At 45.1% G+C, this 13,190-nt stretch overlaps 2 protein-coding genes across 2 annotated transcripts; both read left to right on the forward strand.

The window, feature by feature from the left end:
• The first annotated feature begins 7,012 nt into the window (after positions 1-7,012).
• LOC124683692 lies at positions 7,013-7,903 on the forward strand. Its single transcript, XM_047218158.1, has 2 exons — positions 7,013-7,609; positions 7,649-7,903. Exons 1-2 carry the CDS (start codon positions 7,095-7,097, stop codon positions 7,752-7,754), a joined length of 621 nt encoding a protein of 206 aa, XP_047074114.1. The 5' UTR covers positions 7,013-7,094; the 3' UTR covers positions 7,755-7,903.
• Positions 7,904-12,059: 4,156 nt separating this feature from the next.
• LOC124683693 lies at positions 12,060-12,986 on the forward strand. Its single transcript, XM_047218159.1, has one exon. The coding sequence runs from the start codon at positions 12,137-12,139 to the stop codon at positions 12,770-12,772; it is 636 nt and encodes a 211-aa protein (XP_047074115.1). The 5' UTR covers positions 12,060-12,136; the 3' UTR covers positions 12,773-12,986.
• The last annotated feature ends 204 nt before the right edge of the window (positions 12,987-13,190 follow it).

The raw sequence follows: 13,190 nt of genomic DNA on the forward strand, positions 1-13,190 counted from the left end.
GGAAGTGAGATTTAAGAGGGGGAGAGGCGCGCGGCGGCGGACGACGGCGACGTACGGCGCGCGGCAGCGGGGCGTCGAGCGGCAGCGGAGCGTCGAGCGGCAGCGGGTCGTCGATCGTCGAGAGAGCGGAGGCGTCGAGAGCGGCAGCCTGACGGTTCGAGGAAGAAGGAGCGAGTGAACCGCCAGGCCGCCACGATCTGTTTATATAGGACAGGCCTTTAGTCGCGGTTGGCCTTTAGTCGCGGTTGGCCTGGCCAACCGCGACTAAAGGTAGGTCTTTTTTCGCCGGAATTCGCGTTCCCGCGGAAAATACCCTTTAGTTGCGGTTGGCCAGGTTATTTTCAAAATACTTTTCATTTTCAAAATCTTAAAAATACAAATAATATATCAAAAAATTCAGAAAAATAAAACTAATTCATTTCAAAATCTGAAAAATACATATAATATATCAATAAATTCGAGAAAATTAAAACTAATTCATTTAAAAATCTTAAAAATACAAATATTATATCAAAAAATTCAGAAAATTAAAACTAATTCAATTCAAAATGTTAAAAATACTAATAATATATCAAAAAATTCAGAAAAATAAAACTAATTCATTTAAAAATCTGAAAAATACATATAATATATCAATAAATTCAGAAAATTAAAACTAATTCATTTAAAAATCTTAAAAATACAAATATTATATCAAAAAATTCAGAAAATTAAAACTAATTCAATTCAAAATGTTAAAAATACTAATAATATATCAAAAAATTCAGAAAAATAAAACTAATTCATTTAAAAATCTTAAAAATACAAATAATATATCAAAAAATTCAGAAAAATAAAACTAATTCATTACAAAATCTTTCCGCATTCCTCTTCCCACCAGTTCTTCCCACCAGTTCTTCCCGGCCGCCTCTGTCTTCCGAAGATTTCTTCCCTGTCTTCCCGCCTCTTTCTTCCCGCCATTTTATTCCCGCCACTTTCTTCCCGCCACTTTCTTCCCGCCACATTCTTTCCGCCTCTTTCTTCCCGCCACTTTCTTCCCGCCTCTTTCTTCCCGCCTCCTGTCTTCCCGCTCCCATTTTTCCCGCCATTTGTCACTACATATAGGTAGCCCGGCTTGGCCAGCATCATCACATCTCTACAATCTCTCATCACTCTCTCATGGCTTCCACCGCACCCACTCTAACCTACCAGCAGGTGGAGGAGCTTTGCGCCTCGAACTACCCTTGCCCTCCGGGCTACCGCGTCCCTGCCGGGCTGGAGCCTAAGCGCCGGCGGCGTGCCGGTCCCTCCCGTCCCTCGGGTACCGCGCGCCGGGCGGCCATCACGAACCACTACTACCTCGACCTCACGCCGGAGTAGCGGATGAATCCCGGCCGGCATCCCGATAACCAGACATACTTGGGACGCCTTCTTCATCAATCGGCGTGAGAGGGCGCTCGCCGGGTATGAGGAGGGACGGTCCGCCTCCCTGGAAACTTCCACGAGGCCGGCCGTCGGCTATGGTGGTACGGCCGGGCTCTGCGAGCGTCATGGACTACATCACGGCCGGCGATATCCCTCGCCTGCGCTACCCTCGGTTCGAGCCACGAGCGCCGCCCGGCGAGCGGCGACGACAGCGGCGATGACGGCGCCGGTAACTTAGAAGGCGACGACTACCGGTACAACGGCGGCGGCTATGAAGACTACGAGTATGCATATTATACGCCTAGGCAGGAGTATGACTAAATCACTCCAAAATTCATGTATGCGGGAGTATGACTTAGTCGTCACTCCAAATTTCCTATATGCAGGAGTATGACTTAGTCACTCCAAATTTCATGTATGCGGGAGTATGACTTAGTCACTCCAAATTTCATGTATCATCAGTGCTATCTCGAGTCAATTGAATCATTCGAAAATGGACACCAAACACATCACGGGTAATATAATTCACATGATTCATTCAACAAAGTTTGGTACAATAAATTATTACACATCATTTCTTCCCTTGTGTCCCTGCTTGCTTACGATTGTGCCGTATCCATGGAGCATCCTCATCATTTAACTTAATGCTTGGGTCGGTGTTCACTTTGAAGGGCGGAATTTCAGCAAACATATTATAATCTTCGACATGTCTGTCTTGTCCTCCACTCCCACGATGTTTCTTTTCCCTGAAAGAACAATGTGGCGCTTTGGATCATCGCATGATGTACTGATCGTTTTCTTATCTTTCCGTTTCCTCGGTTTGCTACTCATGTCCTTCACATAGAAAACCTGAGCGACATCTTTCGCTAGGACGAATGGTTCGTCAAGATAACCAAGATTGTTGAAATCCACCATTGTCATTCCGTATTGCTGGTCCACCTTTACCCCACCTCCTGTTAGCTTGAACCATTTGCACCGGAACAAAGGGACCCTAAAGGAGGGTCCATAGTCAAGTTCCCATATCTCCTCTATGTAACCATAATATGTGACCTTTTGCCCATTCTCGGTTGCTGCATCAAAGCGGACACCACTGTTTTGGTTGGTGCTCTTTTTATCTTGGGCGATCGTGTAAAATGTATTCCCATTTATCTCGTACCCTTGGAAAGTCGTTATAGTCGAAGATGGTGTCTTGGCCAACATGTACGAGCTGATCTACAACCTTATTGTCACTCATTAAATGTTTTCTCAACCAACTGCCAGAAAGTCTCCATGTGGGCCTTCCTAATCCAGGATTCAGGCTTCCCGGGGTTGTCCGAGCGTAAAATATTCTTGTGTTTCTCAAAGTACGGAGCCACCAAGCTGGAATTGGTCGGAGCTGTGTGGTGTGCTTCGGTCGGAGAATGGCCGTCCATACATATCATTGATTTCCTTCCGATCGTGCCTTTTCCACTTAGTCTCCCCTCGTGCCGCGATTGAGGAAGACCAATCGGCTTAAGGTCAGGAACAAAGTCAACACAAAACTCAATTACCTCCTCATTTCCATAGCCCTTGGCGATGCTTCCTTCTGGCCTAGCACGGTTACGAACATATTTCTTTAATACTTCCATGAACCTCTCGAAGGGGAACATATTGTGTAGAAATACAGGACCGAGAATGGAAATCTCATCGACTAGGTGAACCAGGAGGTGCGTCATAATATTGAAGAAGGATGGCGGGAACACCAACTCGAAACGACAAGACATTGGATCACATCGTTCGTAACCGTGGTAGAACTTCTGGATTGATTACCTTCGAGAGATTGCATTGAGGAATGCACATAGCTTCACAATGGCTACTCGAACATTTTCCGGCAGGAGCCCCTCAAAGCAATCGGAAGCAATTGCGTCATAATCACGTGGCGGTCGTGAGACTTCAGGTTTTGGAACTTTTTCTCCGCCATGTTTATTATTCCCTTTATATTGGACGAGAATCCTGACGGGACCTTCATACCTGCTCGGGCATTCAAAAAAGATGACCTTCTCTTCTTTGGTCGGAGCGTAGCCGGCACGACCTTGAAACCGTTCCGGATGCGGGTCATCAGGGTCTTTCAAACTTTGTTGGTCCTGCCGTGCTTCCTTTGTATCATTTGACTTCCCATACACGCCCAAGAAGCTTAGGATGTTCACGCAAATATTCTTCGTAACGTGCATCACGTCGATTGCAGAGCGGACTTCTAGGACTTTCCAATATTCTAGCTCCCAGAATATAGATTTCTTCTTCCACATGGCTACGTGCCCGTCAGCTCCCTTCGGAACTGATTGTCCGCCGGGACCCTTTCCAAATATGACTTTCAAACCCTTGACCATATCAAATACCTCAGCACCGAGTGTGTTCCGCAGGCTTCGGCCGGTGATCTGCCTTGCCGTTGTAATGCTTGCCTTTCTTTCTTACTTGGATGACCTTTCGGAAGAAATCGACGATGCCCAAGGTACACGTTCTTCTTACAATTTGGCAAATGTACACTTTCGGTCTCATGTAAGCAGTGCGTGCATGCATTGTATCCCTTATTTGACAGTCCCGAAAGGTTACTAAGAGCAGGCCAATCGTTGATGGTTACGAAAAGCAACGCTCGTAGGTCAAATTCCTCTTCTTTGTGCTCATCCCACACACGGACACCGGGTCTGCCCCACAGCTGTAAAAGCTCATCAACTAATGGCCTTAGGTACACATCGATGTCGTTGCCGGGTTGCTTCGGACCTTGGATGAGCACCGGCATCATAATGAACTTCCGCTTCATGCACAACCAAGGAGGAAGGTTGTAGATGCATAGGGTCACGGGCCAGGTACTATGGCTGGAGCTCCGCTCGCCAAAAGGATTCATGCCATCCGTACTTAGACCAAATCTTATGTTCCTTGCGTCAGCTGCAAAATCTTTGAACTCTCGGTCGATCTTTCTCCATTGCGTTCCATCTGCGGGGTGTCTCAACTCCCCGTCCGACTTACGGTCCTCTTTGTGCCATCGCAACAACATGGCATGCTCTTTGTTCCTGAACAGGACGTTTCAACCGTGGTATTATAGGAGCATACCACATCACCTTGGCGGGAACCCTCTTCCCGGGTTTCCGGCCCTCAACATCGTCACCGGGGTCATCGCCTCCGATCTTATAACGCAATGCGGTGCATACCGGGCATTCATTCAAATTCTCGTATTCACCGCGGTAGAGGATGCGATCGTTGATGCATGCATGTATCTTCAGAACCTCTAAACCTAGAGGGCGGAGACAACCTTCTTTGCTTCGTACGTAGTGGCGGGCAACTCGTTATTCTTTGGAAACATATTCTTCAACATTTTCAGCAAGTTTTCAAATGCCGAGTCAGCTACACCTGCCTGTGCCTTCCATCTCAGCAAATCCGAGTGTGCAGCCCAGCTTTTTCAGACCATCATCGCATCCGGGGTACAGCGCCTTCCTGTGATCCTCTAACATGCGATCCAAATTCTCCCTCTCTTTTTCAGTTTCGCAGCGTCTCCGTGCATCAGCAATGGTCCGACCAAGATCATCAACGGGATCATCACGTGCCTCTTCTTCACCTTCCCCTTCACCTTCCCCTTCACCTTCAGCATCCTCCATGAAAGTATCACCGAAATGAGAAAGATAGCTTTCATCATTGAAATCATCCCCTTCTTCATCTTCTTCCATTATAACCCCTCTTTCTCCATGCTTGGTCCAACAATTATAGCTTGGCATGAAACCGTGCCGAAGCAGGTGCATGTGAACATCTCTTGAGAAAGAGTAACCCTTCTGATTCTTACACTTAACACATGGACAGATAACAAAACCCCCTGCTTGTTCGCATTAGCCACTACGAGGAAATCTTTCAAACCCGTACTGAACTCGCCGGAGAGTCGGTTACCGTACATCCATTGCCGATTCATCTGCATTATTATAATATAAAATATATAATTAACCATCATGCATTTGTTAAACTAACTAGCTACAAACAATATAAATTAAACAATGAACTACACACACATGCATATTTTATCAATGACACATCAAAGGTTCAAGTTGCTAACCGCGATCGAGGAGGAAAAAATAAATGAGAAAGCTCAAGTGTGACTCCAACACTTCATATCATGTTTGTTTCATGCTCTTGGGGCATTTCGTCAAACACCTTATGTGCATAAGAGGAACCAAAAGCAAACCTAACACTCACTTGTGAAGTTTGTGAAGAGAATGGCTCCAAATGGCTAAGTGTTGGCTGCTGGATGGGTATATATAGGGAGGGGCTTTAGTCCCGGTTGGCCTGGCCAACCGCGACTAAAGGCCTTCGGACACCTTTAGTCGCGGTTGGGCTGGCCAACCGCGACTAAAGCCCCCCACGTGCACCAGCTGGCCACCGTGCGCCCTGGGCCCAGGCCTTTGGTCGCGGTTCGCCACACGAACCGCGACTAAAGACCCCATTAGTCGCGGTTCCTTTACCTTCGCGACTTATGGGGCTTTCCGGAAGCCTGTTTTTCCACCAGTGTCTAGACGTCGACGACGGTATGATTTGACTGGGTGGCTGGATTGAGCTCGCATGTGACTCGTAGACTTTGTGCACTCATTACTAGCTCATCCAAGTTGATCAGGAGAAAATGACTTACAAAAGAGCGGCTGATAAGGTGATGCAGTTATGGTATGATAAGTGGTAGCTTTGTGAAAAAAGGAGAGTATTTGTTAGCTGATCGCTTATCACACCACACAGGATCTCCTTAATTCCTCCATCTTCCATAAGTTTCCCGCAAGTTATAGTGGGCGTGAGCTCTAGAAATGTTCAGCACTTTCAGGTACAATGGATGAGAATCTATCATTTTCTAACTGTAATTTCATCGAAACTGCGTCGTACAACTCGTCAGGGCGTAAGGAGGATTGTTTGAGCTCCCTCCGATCCATAATAAGTGGCGATGGTTTAGTACAACGGAGGGAGTAGCATTTTTCAACAGGGTAAATCTCGGTATAACAAGAGAAGAATCGATTGCTACGAAGAAACACTGATGAAGTACGTCTTGATAAACGATTCAAAATTCCAAACTCTGATGCTCATTTCTACAGTGAATCACACAGCCCCGCTTCAGACTTCCTTTTGTAGCATTTGTAATCTTCCATCGACTTGATTTTCAGCAATGTTAGCTAATCGCAACAATTTGACGAGAACAGCTTCACAAGTTCAGAAGAACTTACCATGCTGCAAAAAAAAAAAAAAACAAGATCAAAATTAAACGGCGTACATTTCGCAATCACCTTTTGCACATACCGGCATGCAATCTTCAACCCTATTTTGATGATATCTCTGGAACACCATCACGTGCATAAGATTGTGAACCTATCATCGCGTAGACCACTTGACACAAAGGTTTCATCAGGCCATTTCCATCAAATCTTTATGTCAAGTTTTGTAATCCCTTTAGCTGCATCACCTAGCCACCACAAGTTACACTCATCAAGTTGCACACCACCTTTTCGGCACATCTTGTGGACAGTGTCATGCATGCACGCGGGAAGCTTTCATTTGTCTCAACTTAGCCACCATGGAACCTCTATAAATAGCCATGCATTCTGGACCATCTTATCACACAAAAGCCATCAGCTTCTAAGATCACAGCTGAGACTCAACAAGGCGCAACACATAGCCAAGAAACACCAAGAGGTAGGGCAAAATCCGATCCAGCAATGGCACCCAGCAGAGAGGCGTGCGCGGTCGCCATGGCCATGGCGGCGCCGTTCATCGCGATGGCAAGCAACATCGACGCCGGCAACCTGGAGAAGAGGCGCAGGACCTCGTCCGACAAGCTCCAGCGCACCGTGTCCGACGTCTCCTACGAGCTCCACCACCACGGCCGCGCCAAGGAGGAGGAGGAGGCGGCCGCGGAGGCAGAGATGAAGCTGCTCCACCCGGTCCCGGAGGTGGAGGACGCCAAGTGCGAGTGCTGTGGCATGTCGGAGGAGTGCACGCCCGAGTACATCCTCGGCGTGCGCGGCCGCTTCTCGGGGCGGTGGGTCTGCGGGCTGTGCGCGGAGGCCGTGACGGAGGAGGCCGAGAAGAGCGGCAACTCGCGGGAGGAGGCGCTCCGAACGCACATTGGCGTGTGCAAGAGGTTCAACGGCTTCGGGAGGACGCACCCGGTGCTGTTCCAGGCGGAGGCCATGAGGGAGATCCTCAGGAAGCGGTCCAAACTCGGGCCCAGGTCCAGGTCCAGCATCAACCCCCGGGAGGTCAGGGAAAGCGCCGTCAAGGCAAAGGCTGCCGCTGCCGGCGGCGGTATCGCGCGCAGCTCCAGCTGCATGCCGTTCATTACCGACGAGGTCAGCGACCGGGTGTCGAGCAACTAGACAAAAAGGCTGCTCTTCGTTGGCTACCTAGACAAACTGAAGCCTACTTGACGCATGTTTTCGCTATCTTTTTGGGCTAGGGTTGCATGCTTCACACGCCTGTCCTTATGGTGTGTTTTTTCTGCTGCCCCAAGCTTATCTAGAACCTTGAGCAGTTGAGCAGCGTTGCGGCCAGTCATGTACAGTAATTCAGTGTTTGGGGGTGCAAGTCTATCTTGGACTTGGTCGATGGGCAACCCTTAATTTGGCTGTTTTTCGGTGTGGTTTAGCTTTTACCTGGTTTTGGTTGAGGCTTTTATCTGGCTCTCTTGTGGCGTACTTCCGTCGGAAATGAGAACTAGAATCAGGCCCGTCTTCCCTAGTTTACATGCCAGTTTTAAGCATGCATGGACCATATGTATGTGTCGAACTCGCAAGTAGTATTCCGTGTCATCCTAAAAGAAATGCAATGATATACATGGTGCTTATTGTTTGTTCAATAGATTATATATCTAAAAAACTTGTGTGTTCAACTAAAGATTGAACTTGTGTTCTTAAAAGCTAGCTCTACCGGGAATTCGCTCGTTTTCCTGAGTGTTGTCGGCTTTGCTAAGAGCATTCCATAGGGCACACGGAAAATACACCTATTTGTTTCAAGTGTGGGATAAAATATTACTCAGCAACGAAACAACACTATACAAAGATAACTCTATAACTTTCGGCAAGGAAAACAACACACTAGAAAATTAAAGATAACTCTATAACTTTCGTCAAGGAAAACACCCGGAAAGGTATGTCTAAGACATACTCTCCACAAAGCCATTGGACATGTGTCCCCTCCGCCAGTGGTTGATGGAGAGGTGACGGACATGTTAGATCCACCAAGCCCTCCCTCCCCTTGGTAGGCAAAGATATACTTTGCGACACTCGACAATGATTAAACAATCATCATTTCATTTATTTTCCCACTTTCTTAGCATAGCTTTTGATAATATGCCCATATTTTGTAAATATGTGCTTCTTGCGACGCCAAGCAGTACTGCTAAAAGAAGTTTCCAATCTTTTTTACTAAAGAAATGTTTTTATGTTCTCTAATAAGTGCCAAAATTTGGGTTTTTGTTAAGCAAGTATACAAAATATGGTGCAAAATGTTGCCTGTCCAATTTTCAAAAAAAATATTCCATATTTGATGGACAATTCTCATTTTTTCAAGCTTTCTAGCTAATTTATCCCATTTAAATGATTTTATATTGATTTTCCAAATATAGTTCAAATTTGAACTGGAAGTGTATTATAGTTTGCTCCTAAAAATCACCAAAAAATGATTTTAAGGTGCATAAGTGCTAAATAGTCATTATATGGGACAACCACTGAGAGACTCAACTCCTTGCTATGAGAATCTATGTCGTCCATTTTGACCCTTTTTAAAAACTGAAATAAAACTAATAAAAATTAATAATGTAATCCTTTCGCATGGAGTCCTTTTATATGACAATGTCACAAAACAAAACTTCACAAATGGGTTATCATGTGCAAAACATTCATGACTGGAAAGGAAGATGACTAAGGTCATGGCCATAGCCAAGGCATAGTTCATGATAATGTGCCTATATTGGACACATATGTGCATATTAACATGCTAAATGATGTTGTTAAATAGATTTTCCAAATTTTGTACTAAAGATCAATTTTCCATTTCTAAGTTCCAAAAATGAAGTTTCTGTGGAAAATGCAAAAAATTACATAATTGTACCTCTTCGATTTTCGCACAAAGTAGATCATATTTGATACTCCCTCCATCCTGAAAAGGATGCACATATTTTCTAAATTCGTATAGATCTAGATACTATTTAGTATATATATACATCCAAATATATACAAATCTTCGATATCTTTTTTGGTACAGAAGGAGTATAAAATTACTAAAATTTAAGAAATTTAAAGCTTTTTAGATACTCTCGCCCATTCAAATAAATTATCTTAATTTTCTAAAAGTAATTCAAATTTGAACTGTAAGTATGTTATAGTTTGCTCCTAAAAATACCAAAATCCATGGTAAGATACAAAAGCAGACACCATATGTAAGAACCACACAGATTTTTAATAGATAACTCTTTGATATGTATCAAAGAATTTCTTTTTGATAGATAACTCTTTGATACAAAAGCCATGCTAACCATTTTAACCATGTTTTCAAAAATAAATAAAAATCAGAAAATGCAATCATTATGAAGCAAGTGTTTTTATATGTAAAAGTTGTCATGATAAATACCAAACTTTAAATATGACAATCTAAAAAAATACTTCACAAGATGGGATATCATGTGCGAATATCCATGCCTTTCAAGATAAGTGGCCAATGTCTTGGCGATATCCATGACATAGTTTATGATAATATCACCATATTTCGTACAGAGATGCATCTTGTCATGCCAAACATTATTTCCAAAATAAGTTCTAAGTGCCAAAATGGTTTTTTGTGTGTGTGAAAGTAGTGCAAAAAGTAGGATGCAAAATGACGCCCCTCCAATTTTTGTACAAAGTGACGAAGAAGTCCCAACTATATGACTTTTTGAGCCTTTTAGACACTTTCACTAAGTTAGATGGCTTTATTTTGATTTTGCTAAAGTAATTCAAATTTGAACTGCAAGTGTGTCGTTGCTGGTTTGCTCCTAAAATTCCTAATTAAATGTCTTTTATGATACATAATTACTAATTATATGGAAGAACCACTTATAATTTTGATTCAACTCCCTACTATGGAATAACCATGCCGACCATATAAACCCATTTTGAGAAAATGAAATAAAATGAAGAGAAATTCAAAAAATGCAATCCTTTTGCATAGAGTTATTTTTATGTGTACTAGTTGTTAGAAAAAATATCAAAGTTGCAAACTTGAAAATTTAAATAAATTTTATTCAAAAAATATGCTATCATGTATGACCATTCATGACTTTCAAGTTAAATAACCATGGCCATATCTATGACCTAGTTCATGATAATATGACCATATTGGCAATTACCGTACCAAAACACGAAGCCTATGGCACTGCACGGTGCACGCTGATAGATGTCAGCAGTGACATAACATGAACTAGTACCTACCTAGGCCGATCGATGTCGCCATATCTGCAGTGCCCTGCTGCTTTATGAAACCGATCAAGCTTGTCTCCTTTTTCGTGGCTGCCGCCACCCGAGGTCGACCAGTTTTCAAACTGCTCTAGACGTCGACGACGGTATGATTTGATTGGGTGGCTGGATTGAGCTCGCATGTGACTCGTAGACTTTGTGCACTCATTACTAGCTCATCCAAGTTGATCAAGAGAAAATGACTCTTACAAAAGAGCGGCTGATAAGGTGATTCATGTATGGTATGATAAGTGGTAGCTTTGTGAAAAAAGGAGAGTATTTGTTAGCTGATCGCTTATCACACCACACAGGATCTCCTTAATTCCTCCATCTTCCATAAGTTTCCCGCAAGTTGTAGTGGGCGTGAGCTCTAGAAATGTTCAGCACTTTCAGGTACAATGGATGAGAATCTATCATTTTCTAACTGTAATTTCATCGAAACTGCATCGTACAACTCGTCAGGGCGTAAGGAGGATTGTTTGAGCTCCCTCCGATCCATAATAAGTGGCGATGGTTTAGTACAACGGAGGGAGTAGCATTTTTCAACAGGGTAAATCTCGGTATAACAAGAGAAGAATCGATTGCTACGAAGAAACACTGATGAAGTACGTCTTGATAAACGATTCAAACTTCCAGACTCTGATGCTCATTTCTACAGTGAATCACACAGCCCCGCTTCAGACTTCCTTTTGTAGCTTTTGTAATCTTCCATCCACTTGATTTTCAGCAATGTTAGCTAACGCACCAATTTGACGAGAACAGCTTCACAAGTTGAGAAGAACTTACCATGCTGCAAAAAAACACAAGATCAAAATTAAACGTCGTACATTTCGCAATCACCTTTTGCACATACCGGCATGCAATCTTCAACCCTATTTTGATGATATCTCTGGAACACCATCACGTGCATAAGATTGTGAACCTATCATCGCGTAGACCACTTGACACAAAGGTTTCATAACAGGCCATTTCCATCAAATCTTTATGTCAAGTTTTGTAATCCCTTTAGCTGCATCACCTAGCCACCACAAGTTACACTCATCAAGTTGCACACCACCTTTTCGGCACATCTTGTGGACAGTGTCATGCATGCACGCGGGAAGCTTTCATTTGGCTCAACTTAGCTACCATGGAACCTCTATAAATAGCCATGCATTCTGGACCATCTTATCACACAAAAGCCATCAGCTTCTAAGATCACAGCTGAGACTCAACAAGGCGCAACACATAGCCAAGAAACACCAAGAGGTAGGGCAAAATCCGACTCAGCAATGGCACCCAGCAGAGAGGCGTGCGCGGTCGCCATGGCCATGGCGGCGCCGTTCATCGCGATGGCAAGCAACATCGACGCCGGCAACCTGGAGAAGAGGCGCAGGACCTCGTCCGACAAGCTCCAGCGCACCGTGTCCGACGTCTCCTACGAGCTCCACCACCACGGCCGTGCCAAGGAGGAGGAGGAGGCGGCGGCAGAGGCGGAGATGAAGCTGCTCCACCCGGTCCCGGAGGTGGAGGACGCCAAGTGCGAGTGCTGCGGCATGTCGGAGGAGTGCACGCCGGAGTACATCCGCGGCGTGCGAGGCCGCTTCTCCGGGCGGTGGGTCTGCGGGCTGTGCTCCGAGGCCGTGACGGAGGAGGCCGAGAAGAGCGGCAACTCGCGGGAGGAGGCGCTCCGAACGCACATGGGCGTGTGCAAGAGGTTCAACGGCTTCGGGAGGACGCACCCGGTGCTGTTCCAGGCGGAGGCCATGAGGGAGATCCTCAGGAAGCGCTCCAAACTCGGGCCCAGGTCTAGGTCCAGCATCAACCCCCGGGAGGTCAGGGAAAGCGCCTCCAAGGCAAAGGCTGCCGCTGCCGGAGGCGGCATCGCGCGCAGCTCCAGCTGCATGCCGTTCATCACTGACGAGTGATCAAATATGCTGGCTCGATCATTGGCTAACTTCGAGCATGAGAAGGTGCTAACGCCGAAGGACAAGTTGTCTGAAGACTATGAAGCCTTAATGGTTTTCATGTTTTTGGGCTAGGGGTGCATGTTTTACACGCCTTTATGGTGTGCGTTTTTCCTGCCCCGCTAGCTTATCTAGTAGAAACTTGAGCACTACTGTAGTACCCAGCAATATTAATTTTTTTTCTGGGTATACAAGTCTGTCCTGGATTTGGTTGATGGATAACCCTTCATGTGGCTGTGTTTGGGTGTGGTTTAGCAGTTTTTACTTGTTCTTGGATGCGGTTTTCGTTGCATCTCTTTTGGCGTGCTTTCATCTCAAGGAGCATTAGGATCGGCCGGCCCCGTCTTCCATTGAGTACATGTTAACTGCCTTAATGTGT

This window comes from Lolium rigidum, chromosome 1, assembly GCF_022539505.1.
Source record: "Lolium rigidum isolate FL_2022 chromosome 1, APGP_CSIRO_Lrig_0.1, whole genome shotgun sequence".
NCBI lineage: Eukaryota > Viridiplantae > Streptophyta > Magnoliopsida > Poales > Poaceae > Lolium > Lolium rigidum.

Excerpts from the sequence above, each read along its gene's own strand:
- LOC124683692 (XM_047218158.1), top strand. The coding sequence starts at position 7,095 with ATGGCACCCAGCAGAGAGGCGTGCGCGGTCGCCATGGCCATGGCGGCG. Across the intron at positions 7,610-7,648 it reads CGGTCCAAACTCGGGCCCAG|CGCCGTCAAGGCAAAGGCTG; the intron begins GTCCAGGTCCAG and ends GGTCAGGGAAAG.
- LOC124683693 (XM_047218159.1), top strand. The coding sequence starts at position 12,137 with ATGGCACCCAGCAGAGAGGCGTGCGCGGTCGCCATGGCCATGGCGGCG.